Source organism: Protobothrops mucrosquamatus, unplaced genomic scaffold, assembly GCF_001527695.2.
Source record: "Protobothrops mucrosquamatus isolate PMUCROS unplaced genomic scaffold, P.Mucros_1.0 scaffold2064, whole genome shotgun sequence".
Classification (NCBI taxonomy): Eukaryota; Metazoa; Chordata; class Lepidosauria; order Squamata; family Viperidae; genus Protobothrops; species Protobothrops mucrosquamatus.
The window spans coordinates 131,415-151,414 of NW_015388169.1; the positions used below are offsets into that span (position 1 = coordinate 131,415).

The window sequence follows — 20,000 nt, forward strand, 5'->3', positions numbered from 1 at the left end:
TGGCAAATATCTGTAGCTCGGGCGTAGGATGAGGGTGAAGGTTTGTTCTCTGAGCTTGTGGGTTGGTTTCCGAACATTTCGTTACCAGGCTAGGTAACATCTTCAACAGAGTTTAGGGCAGGGGTGTCAAATTGCCGGCCCGCAGGCCAGACGCATCATCCAGAAGCCACGCCCACCCCATTGCCAGCAATGGCAAAACCGTCCCAATACGTTGCACAATGTCACGTGACATCACGAGTTTGACATGTCTGGTTTAGGGGATGTTAGTGTCAGTGTTCTGTTTATAAGGGCTTCAGGTGTGGGTGTGTCAAGTGAGGGTCTTGTGATGGGTTAGGTATGAGTCATCAGTGAGAGGCTTGTGATAGGTCTCCCTATCACAAGACCCATCACAAGCCTTTCACTGATGATTCATACCTGACCCATCACAAGACCCTCACCTGATACACCCACACCTGAAGCCCTTATAAACAGAAGAACACTGACACATCCCCTAAACTCTGTTGAAGATGTTACCTAGCCTGGTAACGAAATGTTCGGAAACCAGCCCACAAGCTCGGACAACAAACCTTCACCCTCAATCATCGTTATATCTGATTTTGTGATTGGCTTGCTGTATTGCCCTACATCGTCATGGCTAGTATGAATTCCGACACATTCACCTTGAGTCAGCCATGACCTCCTGGCATAGTCCTGCTTCATTCAAAACGTGCAACAAACCTTGCCTTGGGTTACACAGAATGAAAACAGATGTGGAAGAGGTGGCCAAGAGTACTTGGCTCCAGTCAGAGTACTTATTGTAATGCTAGTTATTAGCTCCATAGCGTCCTGGAGGAGCTTGAAGAGAAATATTGTAGTAGAATAAAACCAGACTGAAAGTGTTTGGGATTTGATTTTAATCCTTCTTTCTCCACAGATCCATCCAGCCCAAGGGGTCAATGAAGCCATCTATTTGGCATGCCCAATTCAATGCTAAGCAAGGTAGCTTTTACTAGGCACAAGTTACCTTGAACTCAATAACATTTACTGGGTTACCTGGAAACAGGAAAAGGGGGACTTTTTCCCCCTTAGGGCAATGCTTAGTCTCTTTTGCTCACAACTCAGGAAAAATGCCAATCGGAGACAATATTTCTAACTCAGTATTGAACCGTGGGGTCTTTGGTGCTCTCTGAGCTTGGTGGTTTGCTTGCAGACGTTTCATTTACCCAGCTAGGGTACTCCAAGGAGTCCACAACTCGGGGGAAAAAGCTGAAAAGAGGAGTCTTTGGGTGCAGGCTTGCACCCGGACTCCCAAAGCAGAGCTCCTCCGTGCCAACTATAAATATACGCACGCCCTCTCCTCCCTTCCCACTCCCCCACCCGCGCCTCCTCCTCCTCCTCCTCGCACAGCCTCGATTTAACCCGCCTCCTCTCTTCTCCTCTTCCCTTTTGCAGTTTCTGATTCGCAGCTCAGCTGAACTCCCACATCCGGCCGATCTTCGATCCCAGCCTCTCTCATGGGCTCCCCAGGTACGGTATTGCGGTGGCGTCGCGCTCCTTCGAAAGGTGACGTGCGGCGGGGTTGGGTTGCCTTTTCTCGCCAGAGCGGGGAGAGCTCGCCCTCTCGCTCCGCCCGCTGCAAAGGGTTTGCCCTCCAAGAGTGAGCCTTCTTGCCACATCCCGGAGCGTTTTACGCCTCGAGACTGGAGGAAGGAAGGAAGGAAGGAAGCCGGTCCCTTTCTTGCATTGCTGGGGATCATCGCTCATCTCGAGAAGGCTCCCGCCCACCCGCTTAATTCTAGGTAGGAATTTAAGGCGACGACGAGCTCCCCGCCAGAGGCCTGGTGCATCTCCTTTGTGGCCTTGCATCTGGCCCTTTCCCTTCTTTACAGGGGACAGCTGGCGTTTCCACAGACCCTAAACAACCCCCCCCCCGTCCCCCGCATAGCTGGCCCTGACAATGTGATTGTTTTCCATTCCCAGTTGGATAAGGATTGGGATGGGTGGGGTGTTTGAATTCCCAATTTTTAACGAGTGGTGTATTTTGGGAGCACAATATTTCCGTTTGTGTCTGAAAAAAGCCACCTGGCTGCTTTTTAATGCCATTTCTAGGTGGAGCTTTTGATAACTTAAAGCCACTGTTAGAATGGGAATTGTTCTTGGAAGTTCCCAAGATACAGGAAATGCCATGGAAGGGAGGAGGAACCTGTATAACTAATAACGTAGTATTTTAATGCAAATTTAAAATCCCCCCTTGGTGTAATGGTTTTATGTGAATTAGTGCCATTATAAGCAAAAGATGCCTGCTGCAAATTGTAACCTTTGACATTCTCCATGCAATCATTTTGTGGTAGTTTCCCGGAGGTTGTAATAAAGCCCTTGCATAGATAGCTGCCAGGCTAAGGCGTAGCTTGGTATCATGTTAGGAGCAAAAAAAAAAGAGTTGAAACTGATAAGTGATCTGCTCAGGTTAGTACTGTATTTTATTTCCTCAGCCAGGTGTCTCTAAGGAAATACAGGAGCAGGACAGAATACCTCCCCATCTGCATTTCATAGCAACAGCTATTTGGAAAAACTCAGTGCCATCAATAGGGTGAATTTTCATGAATTTGTTTAGGCAAGGCTGGCAAGCTCAAGAGGGTCAGGGTTGCTGAGCATTTGGATGGGGAACTAAGAGGAAATATCAGAGATGTAAGCTGTAGGTATAGTGGAGGTGAATTCCAGCATCATCTATGTGCCATAAAAAAGCACATGTTTTGCTACTTGGTACTTCAGGTGTTTAAGTGAATCCCTAAAGTCACTTTGGATAGTGAGATGGGCATCACATAAATTCAATAAATAAGAAATAAATACCAACACATATGCTTGAAAAGTAAATGCTTAGTGTAAGGATCAGTTTTTTTTTAAAAGGACTCCCTTAATAGAAGCTTAGTAACCATTGTGTAAAGCTCACTGAACTCTTTGGAACTTGTCTCCAAAAAGCAAACATTTGGGATTTTACTAAGCCCGCTGATTATGTTGCATCTACTGTATCTCTTTTACTCGGCCCAATTAGACTTTCATCTATTAATCTCCCCAGGCTCCTCTCTTAGACTATACCTCCCCAGAGGCTTTTAATTCTTTTTTTCCCCTTTTACTCCTCATGGGCTGCTAGTGGGCTCTGATTACTTGCAGCATGCTACGAAGAGGCCCCAAAGTCTCTTGCAAATTACTAGCTCAGGAGCTTTGGAATAACACAGTCAGGTTTTTTTTTTTTGTACAGCAATGTTTACACTTTAATCATCATTTGAAAATATTTTTTTACCGTGATAGTTGAAGTGAGAGATGGACTCATTTTCTGTCTTGTAGCTGAGGTTTAAACTTAAATCATTCATATATTTCCCACTGATTGCTTACAAGTGCAGGAATTTCTGGCAGTCCAGGCAAAATGCAAGTGCTTTGTGCTTAACCCACCATCTTGTCAGAGGATGTAGCTCAGTAACATCCATGCTTCACATTCAAAAATAAAATAAAATTCCAGGTTTGGATTTTGGCAATCTTAAAAAAAAAAAACCTAGAGATTTTTGTCTAAGATATTGGAAAGCTCCTATTTTTAGTGGCCACTGAACTAGGTAAACTAGGGTTGACCAGGTATAAATCAGATTTCTGGTCAATTGTTAATTATCCTCTGTCTTTATATATGCAGAGGAGTATGTAAAGTAATGAGAAAGGAAATATTCTATATTGTGCAAGAGTACCAATAACAAGCAACACTAGGAACGATACTTTAGCAATATCCAGACTCCCACATGTTTGCCAGCCATGCAGTAAGTTTGTGCTCAAGAATTTTACTGCTTGGGTCAAAGAAGATAAGCTGACATTCACACCGTTAGCAATTGTGTGAGTACAGCTTTTTCCTCTCTCCAATGCAAAAAGCAAGTGTGGTAATTTGGATTCTTCTCACATACACACAATCCGCTGGTTTATTTTTAAAAGGCCATTCTTGCAGTTGATAATTGGCCATTTGTTATTCTACTTAGAAATTCAGAGAGATCTGAAACAAATAGATTATTCTTTTTGTCTTGTTTCACCCACCTTAATAATAAAATGTAATCGTAATCAATCTTGGCCAAACTAGGCTCTTCAAATGGGTAAGATTAGAGCTCCACCATTTTAACCAGAAGGAAAAAAAATGAAAGATCTAGAGTAGACCAACCAATCTAGAATGTATAGGTTCAGGATTTGTGGTTTCTTCAAGTGTTTTAGGATTTGGAGTTTGACAGAGGCATATGAACACTTGATTATGTAGGATGGATGTATGAATTTAAGTCTGAATTCTAAATGATTCAGCATTTGTTCTCTCTCTCTCTCTCTCTCTCTCTCTCTCTCTCTCTTTCTCTTTCTCTTTTCAGTATCATTTGTTTTATCCAGGATGGCCGCTTGTGGAGGCACCACTAAAAATAGGCTCACGGTAAATAAGCACGTCTGGGACTTCCTGACCAAGGAAAGTCCTGCCAAACTGGTCAAGTTGAAAGAGGAGAATAAAGTCAGTGTCTTGATTGATGGTGAGACATCCGAGATCTATGTGCTGCAGATTACCATGCCTGCCCATGGACCAAGCAATGGCCTTTACCTGGCTCGTAAGGCTCTCAAAGCACTGCTCAAGGAAACGGAGAAGGAATTGAAGAAGGCTCAGCGTCAGAGTGAGCTGATGGGCTGCATGGCTTTGATGGAGAAAAGCCGAGAACACGGAGCTGTAGAGCTCCACCGTCGAGGAACTGCCTTGATATCCCGAGGGCAGCAGACCTCCGGGCCAAGAGTAGTAAGTGGCAGTGGAGGGATGGCCAGCTGCTCAAGGGGAGGGGAGGAGGAACAGGACAGCCAGTGCCCCATTTGCTTGGGGGAGATCCAGAACATTAAAACTTTGGAGAAATGCAAGCACTCCTTCTGTGAGGACTGCATCACCCGGGCCTTGCAAGTCAAGAAAGCCTGCCCAATGTGTGGCCGTTTCTACGGGCAGCTGGTAGGGAACCAGCCTGAGAATGGACGCATGCTAGTCTCCAAGGACTCAAGTCTTCTGCTTCCTGGTTATGAGAAATATGGCACCATCATAATCCAGTATGTCTTCCCACCTGGCATACAAGGAGTAAGTTGGGTTTCACTTTTCCTCTTTCTGTTGCTTGCAAATGGCCTTCGCAGGGTCATCTTCCCTGTTCTAGAAGCTTCCAGCTGTGCTAAGACTACATCTCCCTCAGCTCCCATGCATGACTAGCTAGGCCATAGTCAGAAGTAGGAATCCTTTCTCACTCTTAAGGATTGTGTTCCCTCTTAGGGGATTTGTTTGAGGATACATTGGAACTAAAGTGAGCAATAGTTGGGACTACAGCAAAAAACCAGTTAACACTCAGCCTCTTTTTCTCTCTTTATGACACCCTCTTCTCTTCTAAGCAGCAGGCTGCAGCTCTGACTTGAGGCTGAGTTATTATTTTTTTCCTGAAAGGATTTCAGATGAGGTCAAAGGCTGCATAGGGCATTAGGAGCTGCTGTCCTCTAGTCCCCCAGCATTGGGCTTACAGGTTGGCACCAAACTGGAGAAAGCAAATGATAAGAGAATTGAGAGAAGAGCACAATGGCCCTGGTCACAAATGGCTAGAAAATTCTATCAAAAATGGAGTTGGGACATATATAACAGCATTCCTTACACCAGAATGACACCAGATTTTATCTGGCAGTGCAAGGGTTGTGTGCCACCAGTGGGCATGGCCACAATCCATTGGGAAGATAAGAAAGATTTGTTTTTAAGAGAGGAAATGAGAGCATTAAATCTCTCCAAGGCATAGGAGCACCCATTTTAACCACTCAATTCCGTCTCATGTAAACAAAAAAGCCTAAAGTATCCAGTCTCATCTTCTCTGACCTAATTCTCGGGGGGGCCCAAAAGAAAGCTGGCAGGCCATCTGTAGTATCAGGTCTGTTGACTTTAAATTCCTGCTCTACATAGAAATTTATTATGACTTACAAGTCAGGACAAGTTTCCATCACTGTAATATCCTCAACTAAAGTGATTTTATTCCTACACCAAAGATAGGAGTAAATGATGAATGTTTATTGGGGCGGGGGGCTTGAATGAATTGAGGAATGGTATTGGGCTGAACCTTAGAGTAGGATGTTTTGTTAGGCATATAAATTAATGTTGCCACCTCTTTTAGTGAATACATCACCTTCATGACTTGAAAATTGGACCTAATCCAAAATGGTATTCAGGGGTGACAAATGTTAAGGTTCTGCCCTTAGGTAGGAAAAAAATAGATGCCCAGATAGAAGATAGACAGTTCTTGACTGGGCAGTGGTGCTTGGGAGAAGGTTCAGAGTCTCTTGTTACATCACAATTCAAGCATGAGCCACCAGTGTGCTGCATCCACCAAAAGGGCCAGTGCAATCTTGGGCCACAAAAACAGAAATAACATGTTGAGCTAATAGGAAGTCATAGTTCTGCTCTATGTTGCACAAATCAGACCGTATCTGGAATACTTTGTCTAGTTTTGGTCATCATAATACAAGATAATGTAAAGTGGACAGAAAGAATGACACAGATGGTGAGTGGCTTGAGGGCTAAAGAATGGTTAAAGAAACTTGGTATGTTTAGCTTAAAGAAGAGAAGGATAAAGGGAGTCTTAATAACAGTCTTCCAGTACATGAAGGGATGTTACAGGCTAGAGGGTATGGATTTATTTTTCAGAGAATCTGAGGGTAAGATAAAAACCAATTGGTGGAGGTTTTATAGCGAGAGATCCAAACTTGAAATACGGTGGAATTTCCTGACTGTGACTATTAATTATTATCAATTGTTAAGCAACTGAACAGCCTGGCTCCCAGAGTCATGAGCACTCCATCTTTGGAAATTTTCAAGCAAAAGGTTGGAAAACCATTTAACTGGCTTGGTCTGAGGATTTTTGCCCTGGGTAGAGAGTTGGACTAGATGCCTCCAAGGTTCCTTTTCACCCATAGAGTTCAGTGATTGCCCTGTCTTCTTGCCATCTTGTTAAGAGGAAGCAGATTAAGTGGGTTGGCGTTTTGTTCCAAGTAGACACACATGTAAAGAGGTGGTCAATTGGCCATGCTGGCTGAGGATTTTAAGAATTGTACTGTAATCTCAACACACTGAGAAGGCAGCAGGGTTGGATAANTCTCTCTCTCTCTCTCTCTCTCTCTCTCTCTCTCTCTCTCTCTCTCTCTCTCTCTCTCTCTCTCTCTCTCTTTCTCTTTCTCTTTTCAGTATCATTTGTTTTATCCAGGATGGCCGCTTGTGGAGGCACCACTAAAAATAGGCTCACGGTAAATAAGCACGTCTGGGACTTCCTGACCAAGGAAAGTCCTGCCAAACTGGTCAAATTGAAAGAGGAGAATAAAGTCAGTGTCTTGATTGATGGTGAGACATCCGAGATCTATGTGCTGCAGATTACTATGCCTGCCCATGGACCAAGCAATGGCCTTTACCTGGCTCGTAAGGCTCTCAAAGCACTGCTCAAGGAAACGGAGAAGGAATTGAAGAAGGCTCAGCGTCAGAGTGAGCTGATGGGCTGCATGGCTTTGATGGAGAAGAACCGAGAACACGGAGCTGTAGAGCTCCACCGTCGAGGAACTGCCTTGATATCCCGAGGGCAGCAGACCTCCGGGCCAAGAGTAGTAAGTGGCAGTGGAGGGATGGCTAGCTGCTCAAGGGGAGGGGAGGAGGAACAGGACAGCCAGTGCCCCATTTGCTTGGGGGAGATCCAGAACATTAAAACTTTGGAGAAATGCAAGCACTCCTTCTGTGAGGACTGCATCACCCGGGCCTTGCAAGTCAAGAAAGCCTGCCCAATGTGTGGCCGTTTCTACGGGCAGCTGGTAGGGAACCAGCCGGAGAATGGACGCATGCTAGTCTCCAAGGACTCAAGTCTTCTGCTTCCTGGTTATGAGAAATATGGCACCATCATAATCCAGTATGTCTTCCCACCTGGCATACAAGGAGTAAGTTGGGTTTCTCTTTTCCTCTTTCTGTTGCTTGGAAATGGTCTTCGCAGGGTCATCTTCCCTGATCTAGAAGCTTCCAACTGTGCTATAAGACTACATCTCCCTCAGCTCCCATGCGTGACTAGCTAGGCCACAGTCAGAAGCAGGAATTCTTTCTCACTCTTAAGGACTGTGTTCCCTCTTAGGGAATTTGTTTGAGGACACATTGGAACTAAAGTGAGCGATAGTTGGGACTACAGCAAAAAACCAGTTAAGACTCAGCCTCTTTTTCTCTCTTTATGACACCCTCTTCTCTTCTAAGCAGCAGGCTGCAGCTCTGACTTGAGGCTGAGTTATTATTTTTTTCCTGAAAGGATTTCAGATGAGGTCAAAGGCTGCATAGGGCATTAGGAGCTGCTGTCCTCTAGTCCCCCAGCATTGGGCTTACAGGTTGGCACCAAACTGGAGAAAGCAAATGATAAGAGAATTGAGAGAAGAGCACAATGGCCCTGGTCACAAATGGCTAGAAAATTCTATCAAAAATGGAGTTGGGACATATATAACAGCATTCCTTACACCAGAATGACACCAGATTTTATCTGGTAGTGCAAGGGTTGTGTGCCACCAGTGGGCATGGCCACAATCCATTGGGAAGATAAGAAAGATTTGTTTTTAAGAGAGGAAATGAGAGCATTAAATCTCTCCAAGGCATAGGAGCACCCATTTTAACCACTCAATTCCGTCTCATGTAAACAAAAAAGCCTAAAGTATCCAGTCTCATCTTCTCTGACCTAATTCTCGGGGGGCCCCAAAAGAAAGCTGGCAGGCCATCTGTAGTATCAGGTCTGTTGACTTTAAATTCCTGCTCTACATAGAAATTTATTATGACTTACAAGTCAGGACAAGTTTCCATCACTGTAATATCCTCAACTACAGTGATTTTATTCCTACACCAAAGATAGGAGTAAATGATGAATGTTTATTGGGGGGGGGGGTCTTGAATGAATTGAGGAATGGTATTGGGCTGAATCTTAGAGTAGGATGTTTTGTTAGGCATATAAATTAATGTTGCCACCTCTTTTAGTGAATACATCACCTTCATGACTTGAAAATTGGACCTAATCCAAAATGGTATTCAGGGGTGACAAATGTTAAGGTTCTGCCCTTAGATAGGGAAAAAATAGATGCCCAGATAGAAGATACAGTTCTTGACTGGGCAGTGGTGCTTGGGAGAAGGTTCCGAGTCTCTTGTTACATCACAATTCAAGCATGAGCCACCAGTGTGCTGCATCCACCAAAAGGGCCAGTGCAATCTTGGGCCACAAAAACAGAAATAACATGTTGAGCTAATAGGAAGTCATAGTTCTGCTCTATGTTGCACAGATCAGACCGTATCTGGAATACTTTGCCTAGTTTTGGTCATCATAATACAAGATAATGTAAAGTGGACAGAAAGAATGACACAGATGGTGAGTGGCTTGAGGGCTAAAGAATGGTTAAAGAAACTTGGTATGTTTAGCTTAAAGAAGAGAAGGATAAAGGGAGACTTAATAACAGTCTTCCAATACATGAAGGTAGAGGGTATGGATTTATTTTTCAGAGAATCTGAGGGTAAGATAAGAACCAGTGGGTGGAGGTTTTATAGCGAGAGATCCAAACTTGAAATATGGTGGAATTTCCTGACTGACTATTAATTATTATCAACTGTTAAGCAACTGAACAGCCTGGCTCCCAGAGTCATGAGCACTCCATCTTTGGAAATTTTCAAGCAAAAGGTTGGAAAACCATTTAACTGGCTTGGTCTGAGGATTTTTGCCCTGGGTAGAGAATTGGACTAGATGCCTCAAAGGTTCCTTTTCACCCATAGAGTTCAGTGATTGCCCTGTCTTCTTGCCATCTTGTTAAGAGGAAGCAGATTAAGTGGGTTGGCGTTTTGTTCCAAGTAGACACACATGTAAAGAGGTGGTCAATTGGCCATGCTGGCTGAGGATTTTAAGAATTGTACTGTAATCTCAACACACTGAGAAGGCAGCAGGGTTGGATAAGATTGCATTAAAACATGATAGGATTCAAGAGCAGGTCTTTAAGCCATCCTTTCATGTCTCCCCGAAGACTCTAAATCTGTAGGCATTAATTGTGGAAAGTGATGTAACAGATTACATCAAATAGAGGGGATTCATGACTTTTTTTTGGCAACAACATATATGGAAGTTCTTTTTTTCTGCATTTTTTATTCAATTTCCTACTTTAGCCTACAGTGGTGGGATTTCCTTGTGGTTTCCCATCTCAGAATTAATCAGATCTGATCTTGTTTAGCTGTTTGTTTGTTTTTTAGATTAGCCAAGGAGGGTTGCTGTCAGACCCAGGTGAAGTCACTTAAAAGAATCCATGAAGGTTTGTGAGGACCCATAGAATGATAATTGGCAGAAAAACCTAAGTTTTATTTGTATTCATTTATATCCTGCTTTTATTGTTTTTACAATTAACTCAAGGTGGTGAACATATCCAACACACCTTCCTCCTATTTTTCCCTGCAACAACAGCCCTGTGAGGTGAGTTGGGCTAAGAGAGAGAATGACTGGCCCAAGATCACCCAGCTGGGTTTCATGGCTAAGATGAGACTAGAACTCACCATCTCCCAGTTTGTAGCCTGGTGCCTTAAGCACTAGACAAAACTGGCTGGTCTAGTGTCATAGCTTCCTGGCCTGTGTCATATGCACAATCTGATTCCTTCACACATGGCAATATTTAACATGCCATAGATTAGGTTACCAAATAGATGACAGTTATTAATACTGATGTTTAGTTGATATACCCTTAATTTTTTAAAATGTAGAATTTTTTAATCCTGGTTTTGCTGACTTTTTGGACCTCTTCAGAAAATCGGTGCATATCTGAGAGTGGAGGAAGCATTAATTGTGGGGAAGAATATTTCCTTGTTTGTGAACAGTTTGCCCTTCTTGAAGGAGAGCAGGATCAGCAGACAGTAAATGGAGAAAGTAGTTACTTATCAGGAAATAAAAGGTGCCATTTTGTGAAATGGGATGTTTGCTTGTTGCTTTTAGAGTCTTCTGTAAGTAAAAGGAGACAAATTGAAAAGGCAATTTTGAGGCCGGAAATTTATGGTTGGCAGTTGGGGGGGGGAGATTCTCCTATGTGCAAATAAAAAAAGATGTGTGAAAGCTTTTTATGAAAGTTAGTGGGGCAGTGATGTCTGTGTCAGATTAGGACTGAAAAAACGCAGGCTGAGCAATCCCTAGGTGATTTTGGGACAATCATATCCTCTTCACAAAGCAGGTAAGTTGTGAGAACAAAATGGCCGGGTGGGAGAAGGGGAAAAACACAGCAGGCTTGCCACCTTCAGCTCTGGGGAGAAAAGGTGTGACCTCCAAGTAAGAAATAAATCTGCCAGGAACTAAAAATGCTCAATGGCCTACATTCCTTATTGCCAACTGCTTTTTAAAATTCCTGGAATTGCAGAAAGTGAGGCAGCTTGCGATTCAAGCCTGAAGCTACTTGAGCCTGCAAAATTAGTTGCAAGGATCCCTGAAATCTGCACTTCCTTCTCTACAGTTTAAAAAAGTTGTGTGAATGGCCTAAGTTCAAACGATCCACTTGCAGAAGAAATGCCTCCACTTAAACCGTAATATTCTTGCTGTCAAACATCATGGAATTCTGCTGGAGGATAAGGAAACCTTTAGAGTCAATAATTTAGTAAAAAAAAAAAGGGGTGGTAGTATCTATATTTAGAATATATGCTACCACAAAAAATTAATATTCAAGAATATGCAGGGGGCATTAGTTGAAACATGACCAGACTTAGTTATTGCCTTGGATGAAACTATGAAAATGATAACCCAGGGCATAATTCATCCACTGAGCTTTTTTTTTTCTTGTTGAGCTGATTGAATAGGTTACTTAGAATAAGCCCTCTGTCTTACTCTTAGTAAGTAAGGGCAGGTTACGTGAACATTATGAAATTAGACTGAGTGACACTTATAAGAAAACCAGAATGAAAACATCCAGGGAGAAAAAGACAGTGTCCCATAAATGGGACCCAGTTTTTGAAGACTAAATGGGCATGCCTCTATTCTTTTCTTGATAGCAGTATAGATGCAGCTTACCATCTCCTGGGTGTTTTCCAACTTCCCAACCTAGACAGTAGCCAATACCCAACCTGCTATTTTTCAGGATGGCCAAGATCACCCAGCTGTTCCTACTGTGAAAAAAAAAAGCCTTCTAAATCTTCTTTGTTATTCTTTGAATTCAAGTTGAATTTAACTCTGAATTCAGGTAGTTCTTTGAAGATTACCCAGGGTGCTTAGACCTCCTATTCTTGAATGAGAGTATTTTTCCACTCTTTTGACAAAGTGACCAGAAGGCAGACCAAAGGAAGATAATCTATCAGGAGGATACCTTTTGAGAAAGAACAGAAAATGGAAATGCCCTGGGGCGGGGGAGGAGGAACTTCAGAGAAGCCCTGTTCCTATGGCCTCATTGGTATTTTAATAGTTTGCCTTTTGTAGATTAGCTGTAGGTTTTTCAGCCTGATAAGAACATAGAATGCAAAGGGGAAGGAAAAGTGAACAGGAGAGCCAAGAAGTCCTGCGTGGCCATTTTCCCAGGGAATAGAAAGGGAAAAGATAGTTGATATAATAACATAAGAGAATAAAATGTTCAGTGGCCATTTCTAACCACTCATCTTTGAACAGCTTAAATATGGCACAATATTGTAGCTGCAGCTATGGAAGGATGATCATCTATAGTAAAAAATCTCTGGGAGAATTTTGATCTAAATAAGGAAGATTTTTGGATTGCCAGTTGGTTAAGAAAAGCGACATTAAAACGTGTTTAGATTCATTCTCCTATGAGCTAAATTACATGGCTGAAATGAGTAAGGCTTAGGATCACAGATGAAGAAAGGCTGGTTCTCAAAACAAGTTCCCCGACTCTTTTTTCCCCCACTAGATTCTTCCTGGTGGACCTTGCAGATGAGTGAAAACAACAGATTCACAAAGTTGTAGTCTATCCATGGCTTGTAGCATATAAGTCTACCATTGTTTGTTGCTAGAATGGAAGATCCATATTTCCATTTCTTTCAAGTTAAGATCAGAAGAATTTTTCCATATATGACTTGAAACAGAACAGCTAGTTAGATATCCTTTAGTAGTCTTATCCAATCTTTGCATTTGCTAAACCACATATCTTAGCCTCTCTCTGTCAAGTATTTGGGGATATTAGGATTTGTAGTTCAAAATTTCTGCAATGCCAAGTTAGATAAAACTGATCTATTGGGGAAAACTGTATATCATTAAAATTAGCCACTTTTGTAAATTAGTCATACATAATTGTATTGGAGTCCACTTTTTCTAAAAAGAGGCGAGATCTTCCCATATTTCACTCTCTTCAACCAAAGCTATTAGAGTTAATAACAGCTTGTGTTTCTGTTCCCCTTTTTGTAGACTCGGATGCCTCTAGTCCAGGCATGTCAAACTCGTGACATCATGTGACGTCACATGGCGTATCACGACTTTTTCCCCATTGCCAGCAATGGGGTGGGCGCTGTTTCAGTACGATGCTTCTGGCCCATGGGCCGGCAGTTTGACATGCGTGCTGTAGTCCAATTTTTTCCCAATTGGATGTCCGCATTGACTTTGGGAGAACAATTGGAATTGTGGTCCAATATATCTTGAGGGCAGTATATGGGAGGGTGGGGGGAAATGGCAATGAAAACAAGAACTGTTATCAGCCAGGCACAACTATAACAAACTGTTGCAGGCTGATTCAGGGTTAATCTAGGAGATTTCACCTGCACCTTGTCTGACTTCCCAACCTATGGATCAGCTCCTCCATCTCTTCTTTGTAGTTAAGTTTTTTTTCCTCAGAATTCATCCTTCTCCTGCAGGTCGAACATCCCAATCCTGGCGTCCGCTATCCAGGCACCACCCGTGTGGCTTACTTACCTGACTGCCCCGAAGGCAACAAAGTGCTGGCGCTCTTCCGCAAAGCCTTTGATCAACGGCTCACCTTCACCATTGGGACCTCCATGACCACAGGGCGAGCTAATGTCATCACCTGGAACGACATCCATCACAAAACCAACTGCACTGGGGGACCCCAGCTGTAAGGGCTTGCCGTGTGATGTGCCTGTGGTTGTGAAGCGGAGGGAATAAAATAAAGGTGGAGGGCTTGAAGCAAGGGGGTTGCCAAAGGGAGGGGTTAGTATTGAAGGCCACTTGGAACTCAGGAAGGTCCTGTAAGAACCTAAACAATAGCATTAAAAGGTACCAGGCTATAAAGTCCAGAGTCAATAGAGCAAGAATGCTATGTGATCTTAGTAGGTTACAAATTGAAAATAAATAAGTGATATCTTTGGATACCCAAGAAGAACTTCATAGAATAGACGTTCACGCTGGCTCTCTAAATAATAGGTTATTTTATCCTTACCAGGAGCTTTTCAGATATACAGCTCCAGTGTCGTGTTTTCTTGAAATGCTAGAGTCAGGAATTTTTAACTTGCCATGCATATTTATATATATGCATGCTTTTGCTTCAAGTTGATCATTGTTGCATATAAATTTGTTGCCTGTGTATTTATCTTTGCAGCAGCCTTCTGAGATGGATTAGGCTAAGAGAAATTATGAACTGACCTTAGTGACTGAAACGAAACGAGAATCTGTTCTAACCTAGCATTGTTACATTGTTCTGGGGTTTTTTTTATTGTTTTGCTTTGCATTGGATTTTTGTCAATATATATTGGGGGCCTGGTGCTGAAGAAAGTTTTGGTTAGCCAGCCTTGCATTATGAGCTTTTGCATGAAGTGAGACTGCTTTTATTTTATTTTATTTTTTTGCTTAGGCCAGCTACATGATTAATGCACCAACTAAGCTTTTTCTCTGTCAGCCTGCAGACGTTTCTGACTGTGGGTATCTGTTTCTTGGGGAACAATTTTCCACATCAGTTTATTTGGCGTGAAACCTATATGCAGCAGAATCCAGAGCTTGGCTGTTGTTAAGAATTCTAGGAATTGAAATCCACATATCTCAGTGTTGCAAAGATTGAGAAACACTGATCTAGAAAATGCTCTAGGACAGCCTTAACCCACTGCAGGATGACACCTCCTAGAAGAGGAGCCAGCCACCATACACAGAAATCATCATTTCAAGGAAAATTGCTTTGGGATATGCACTTGCTTCACACCAGTCATGTCTTTTGTGCCTCTTGGGTTAATGGGGTCACAGCCTAGAACAGATCCAGAAGCCTTCACCCATTTGAGGGAAGGGGAATCAGCAATAGGTAGTTAAATATTTTTAATAAAGGGAAGTTGTCCACTTAATTTTCCCAGACGTTTTTAGAGAATTCCAAGTTAAGCCATTTTGGGTAACTTAAAACTGCCAGAGTTTAGGTCAAGAGGGTAAGCTCATAAACCTTTGTCTTCATTTCCCCTAGGTTTGGCTACCCAGATCCTACATATCTTGCTCGGGTGCAAGAGGAACTACGGGCCAAAGGTATCACCAATGACTGATCTCTGTTGCCACGTGCCCAGGAATGGCTTCTTGTTACTGCCAAACTCCGCTTTTGTGGCGGGAGCTCTGTCATCCGTCAGAGCCAACTTTCTCTATCACGTGATCTTAATGCAGAGTACAAAGCTTGAGCTTTGGGGCTGAAATTGACATTTTATATGTAATTGATTGTTTGAGGAACTGGAGAACAAAGACAGGCATGAGGGAGTGAAGCAAAAGAAAGATGATGGAATTCAGGACTTGTTCAAAATAGTTGTCTCGAGTGGGCCGTCGTTCTGAATGATTTGCTTTTGGGGGAAAAAAGAAACAAACAAAAATGGCCTCTCCCTGCATTGAGTAGCAAACATATCATAGGTACCTCTACTGAGCCTGTCTTTTCAATGTGCTAGTTTACCTTATGCAGAGGAGATTTTTTTTTTCTTTTTTACTGCGTGATAAATGTATACATGCACCACCAAGATTTAAAATCTGAAGCTGCAAAGCCCAGAATTCACCACTTCAATACTTTGGTTCTTGGGGATAAAATAGATGTGATCAAGTGGTAAGTCCAAGGGCGATTTCTTTTTTTTCCTTTTTTTTTTTCTTTAAAAAAAAAGATGAAACAGAAGTTTCATATTGGTTGGAGGAGCCAAACCTTCCTTTCTCTCCAATTTACCTCCCCACGTTCTATTTTTTCCAAGAGTTTTCTCTCAAGCAAAGTTCTTTCTGTTGGAGTTAAGACATGGATTGTGAGAGCATTTGGAATGCCTCACTTCCAGTATTTCGTTGGTATTAAAATATAGCTATCTCTCTGAGTGCTCCTATGATATTTGCCCTTAATGGACTAGGTCCGAGTGAGTGACAAATTGCTCATGTGCTGAAAAACCATGCATTTAGAAAAGGTGGGTGGGAAATAGAGGGAAGGGCTTCTCCCAATGTATCTCTGGCAGAGGTCAAACCTAGTCCTCAAACTCCAGTTGTGGAACCCTTTTGCACAACCCTATTGATCCACTCTCGGAAGGGTGGGTTCATATTCTGAGCTCGATTCCCACGTATAGTTGAAACCCAGTGAGCCCTCTTATTTCAGTTCCTCCCCAACCTCAAGCTCTTTTCTCCTTTTTCCAAAGTGCTAACCACTTTGGGAATCGGACTGTTAGGAATGGAATATAATGGAGCAAAGAACACATGCAGAATAGCATCCCTGGCAGAAGCATGTGAAAGGGGAGGAGATCAAAAGTGGCAGCTGTAGGAGCACAATTGAAGCCCCACCCCTTCAAACATTCATGTGACATTGTCACATGTACAAAAAGGGTGGAGCTTCAATTGCACTGTTGCAACTGCCATTCTGCCTTTATTGACCACCTCCCCCCCCCAGATGCCACAGATCATTGCAGCCTAGAGTGTACAGTGTCTAGGGTTAACGTCAAGTGAATGGGAAATGGAACCATAGATAGATAGGGTGTTTTATGTGAAGAGCATGGCTACTGAAGCCTGAGGCAGGGCTTGGACTTTGTACACAGTTCCTTACTTGGTGTTCAGATGTACACGTATCCCCAACTTTGACTGATGACTTGTGGAGCCCAGGCGTTCCTGCCTCGCTCATGCACTCCTGTGCTACTTTTCTTCAGGATCTGTTGTCAAGGCCAACTTAGTTGAACTTTCTTGAAACGTTGGACATATCGACTAAAATAAACAAGAAGCTTCTTGATTCTGGACACACAGGCCACAATTCAAGTGTTCTCCTTGGAGAGGAGGATCAGCCACCTCATGGACCATCTCTTGTATTCCCATGCTTCTCAGCTGGCATATCAACTCTCCTGTAGTTACTCCAGTCTTTACACTTGGGACAACTTGTTTTACTGGGATCTTAGCCAGGCCTTCTCTTAAATCTCTGGTGGGTCTGTAATGCTCCTGACTCTTGACGCCTACCTGTTGTTGAGTGTTTGGGGGAGGGGGAGGGAGGGAAATGTCTCTTGGCTAACTATAAGCGTGTCTCCTCTGACAGAGATGACTTCTAATACTCAGTTTGTCTCGTATTGGTGAGAGCTTCCCTCGAACGCACAGTTTGGACAACGGGGCTTTCTTTTGCTGTTTTAAAAAAGAGTAACTGAACATGTGCCACTTGTTCTCATCTTTGTGGAATGCGTGTTTGTGGTTTACATATTTCCACCTATTCATTCAAAAGAGTTTACATGAAATGATGGAATATGAACCGAAGGGCACAATAGACAGGGAGGGAAGGACCAAAAAAAAAAAAAAAAAGAGGGGGGAATTATAACCCCAGTTGTTAAAACTGCATTAGACAATTGTCAGAACCACCATCAGAAGGGGTCTTGGGAATGGCATTTCTCCCTCCTGAAACCAGCCAGCAAAGCTGTTCTCTCCTTTTCACTGTGGGTATGTCAACTGATTTCTAACAAAAGGGTGGAAAAAGGAAACCAGGCCAAATGCAGCCTTCTCCCACTATGCAAAAGGATCTGGCTTAGTAACCTATGAGTAGGCATGTACCAGCCCATTTTAGCTGTTGTGTTTTAGGTGATGGCCAATTTGAAGCAGGAATTCTTGTGATGTGCTCTGCGGTGTTCTGTACTCCCCGGTTCTCTTGAGACTTGAGTTCAGAAGCCTGCTTTTATTAATGTGCAGTTTATTGGTATGATAAGATGCATCTGCTGAAATGAAGGAAAATCTGAACCATTGAACCAGAGCAGAAATTATTACAGGAAAACATCACCTCTGTGTTTTGAAAAGTACGTGTTCAGAATGTCCTGGTTTTAATTTTCTTTCCGTATCCAGCATCTTAAACACTTCCAGGTCTTAAAGAAGCAGGCTGCACAGTTGTTTGCTATGTGTCCTCAAAATAAGCTTATTGAAATCAATGGGTTTTTACTCCTGAGGACAGATGCAAAATTGTGGATCAATTGTCCTATAAAATTGGTACGGAACATGAAATATTTTAGAGATGAGGTACCTAAAATCAACCAAATCTGGAAGTTTGGTAACATACAGTAACACAGGAATGCCCATTTTCCTTGTATATGTGTGGAAATGTAATTTGGACCACCTGCAAGAATTAGATTCTTGCCTTAAAACAAACACCACTTCGATCCCTTATTATCGAGGTACATTTTGATATGCATTTGGTACCATGGCATTGCTGGTTGATTGTTTGATCCACAGTTCAGTGTTTTGTGTAAGAATTTCATTTGGTTTGCTATTGCTTTATAGTTACATATTTTACAGCAGCACCCAAGCGAAAGAGGCAAGGTGGTAGATGTGGCATTGTGATCCAACTTTACCCATTTTGTATACATGAATTAATATTGCACGCACATACAAAGGAGTAGGACTTGGATTGCCTTACTGTGTCTGCCATTTTGTCTGTTTTGAGCCAAGCCCACTCCATGGATGATGCTGATAGTCTAGGCCAGGGGTCTTCAAAGTTAGCCCTTTTATGACTTGTGGACTTCAACTCCCAGAATTCCTCAGCCAGGCACGCTGGCACACTGAGGAATTCTGGGAGTTGAAGTCCACAGGTCATAGAAGGGCCAAGTTTGAAAACCCCTGGTCTAGGCCGACCTTTTCAACCTTTTTTTCACCACGGACCCCCTTTAAATACCTTTTGTGGCAACAGACCATGGCCATGGACCACCAAGACTTAACTCAGGATTTAAATCATAACATTTCTTCAAGCCTTTGTGGTCCCTGTGTGATGACCTCGCGTCACCCCCCCCCCAGGGTCTGCGGACCACTGGTCTAGACTGTTTGAAACTTAACGTTTATGCTGCCCAATTCCTTGCGACTCTGGGTGGTTTACCAACAGCTAAAAACACTTGGGAACAACACAAAAAACCCCAGTAAAGATAGCAGAGATAACAAACCTGGATGGAACAAAGAAAATGGGGCTTCAATAATAATCACCAAAGGCTTCTGCGACAAGGGCCTTTAGCGCCCTTCCAAACACCAGAAATGTGGGGGCCATTTGAATTTTTAGGGAAACCAGAGGATATGATGAAATGTAAGAGGTGCCAAGCCTGAAAGCATTTTTATTGCTGCCTTCTTTGCATGGCTGCTGGTGCTAGTTGGTACCTGTTAGTTTTTTGAAAGTCATGAGCTAAAAGATGAAGATAAAATACTGGAAAAGTTGGGAATGACAGAAAACAAGTAGACTTTCATTGGACAAACCTGGGAGAGCTTCACCTTTGCTTGATTATTCAGAGAACCAATATTCTCTTATAGGATCTTTGAACTCTGTAATACTGCTGAACGGATATGCGGCGGTATTTTTGTGCTAAAATTTAGCTGCTGCATCATTACTTCTCTTACAGTGGCTGCTCCATCCCATTTCCTGTATTGAAATTTATACTTCTCTTTCTTGCTACCCTCGTGCATTGACCAACTCTCTGCATCTACATATTTGCACAACTTACATTCAGCTTAAAATTTGAACATTTTAAGGTAGGGAATTCAAATAGGAATATGCTTTTGTCCTTGCACTGAACCTGTCCAATCTTGATCCCGATTAATTTTGTCTGATTATCTTAATTTTGTTAG

At 42.7% G+C, this 20,000-nt stretch overlaps 1 protein-coding gene across 1 annotated transcript; it reads left to right on the forward strand.

Moving 5' to 3' along the window:
- Window positions 1-1,440: 1,440 nt before the first annotated feature.
- Window positions 1,441-16,263, forward strand: DTX3 (deltex E3 ubiquitin ligase 3). The gene is made up of 4 exons (XM_015823981.1): window positions 1,441-1,506; window positions 4,368-5,101; window positions 13,853-14,070; window positions 15,397-16,263. The coding sequence occupies exons 1-4, from the start codon at window positions 1,494-1,496 to the stop codon at window positions 15,470-15,472; spliced, it is 1,041 nt and encodes a 346-aa protein (XP_015679467.1). The 5' UTR covers window positions 1,441-1,493; the 3' UTR covers window positions 15,473-16,263.
- The last annotated feature ends 3,737 nt before the right edge of the window (window positions 16,264-20,000 follow it).